The sequence below is a fragment of the Penaeus monodon genome, chromosome 21, assembly GCF_015228065.2.
Source record: "Penaeus monodon isolate SGIC_2016 chromosome 21, NSTDA_Pmon_1, whole genome shotgun sequence".
Lineage (NCBI taxonomy): Eukaryota > Metazoa > Arthropoda > Malacostraca > Decapoda > Penaeidae > Penaeus > Penaeus monodon.
In genome coordinates, this window is record NC_051406.1 from 40,518,930 (window position 1) to 40,519,323 (window position 394).

The 394-nt window shown below is 41.4% G+C and overlaps 1 protein-coding gene across 1 annotated transcript in view; it reads right to left on the reverse strand.

Moving 5' to 3' along the window:
• The window catches only part of LOC119586490 (major facilitator superfamily domain-containing protein 6-like), a 16,793-nt gene that overhangs the window by 4,136 nt on the left and 12,263 nt on the right, over window positions 1-394 (reverse strand). Inside the window, 2 exon segments of the mRNA XM_037935228.1 lie at window positions 87-274; window positions 276-303. Coding sequence (XP_037791156.1) covers window positions 87-274; window positions 276-303 — 216 coding nt within the window.

Sequence of the window (394 nt, forward strand, 5' to 3'; positions counted from 1 at the left end):
TACATATATTTTCATTATTCTTTTTTATTTCATACCCTACCATAAAAGCCTATGGGCAACAAACACAAGACAGATCATCAACTCACCCAAAAGTTGGAAGCAAACAGTATCAGACATGACCACAGAGATCCCCAAGCCGCTCCAAGCAATGATGACGCATAGGAGGTAGACCCAGAACTGGTGGTATGACAACAGCTCTTGATAGCTAGTAGGAGGAACTGTCAAAGGTGCTTCCATAAACGACATGAATCTGCCGTCATTGCAGACTAGCGTGATTCAAGGGTTAAAACGGACATGTGGGGTAGCCCCAAATGTTAAAGTGAAAGGACGAGAAGAAAAGAAAGGGTAAGGATATTGTTACATAATGCAAGACTTTGTGTGGAAACAAACATAT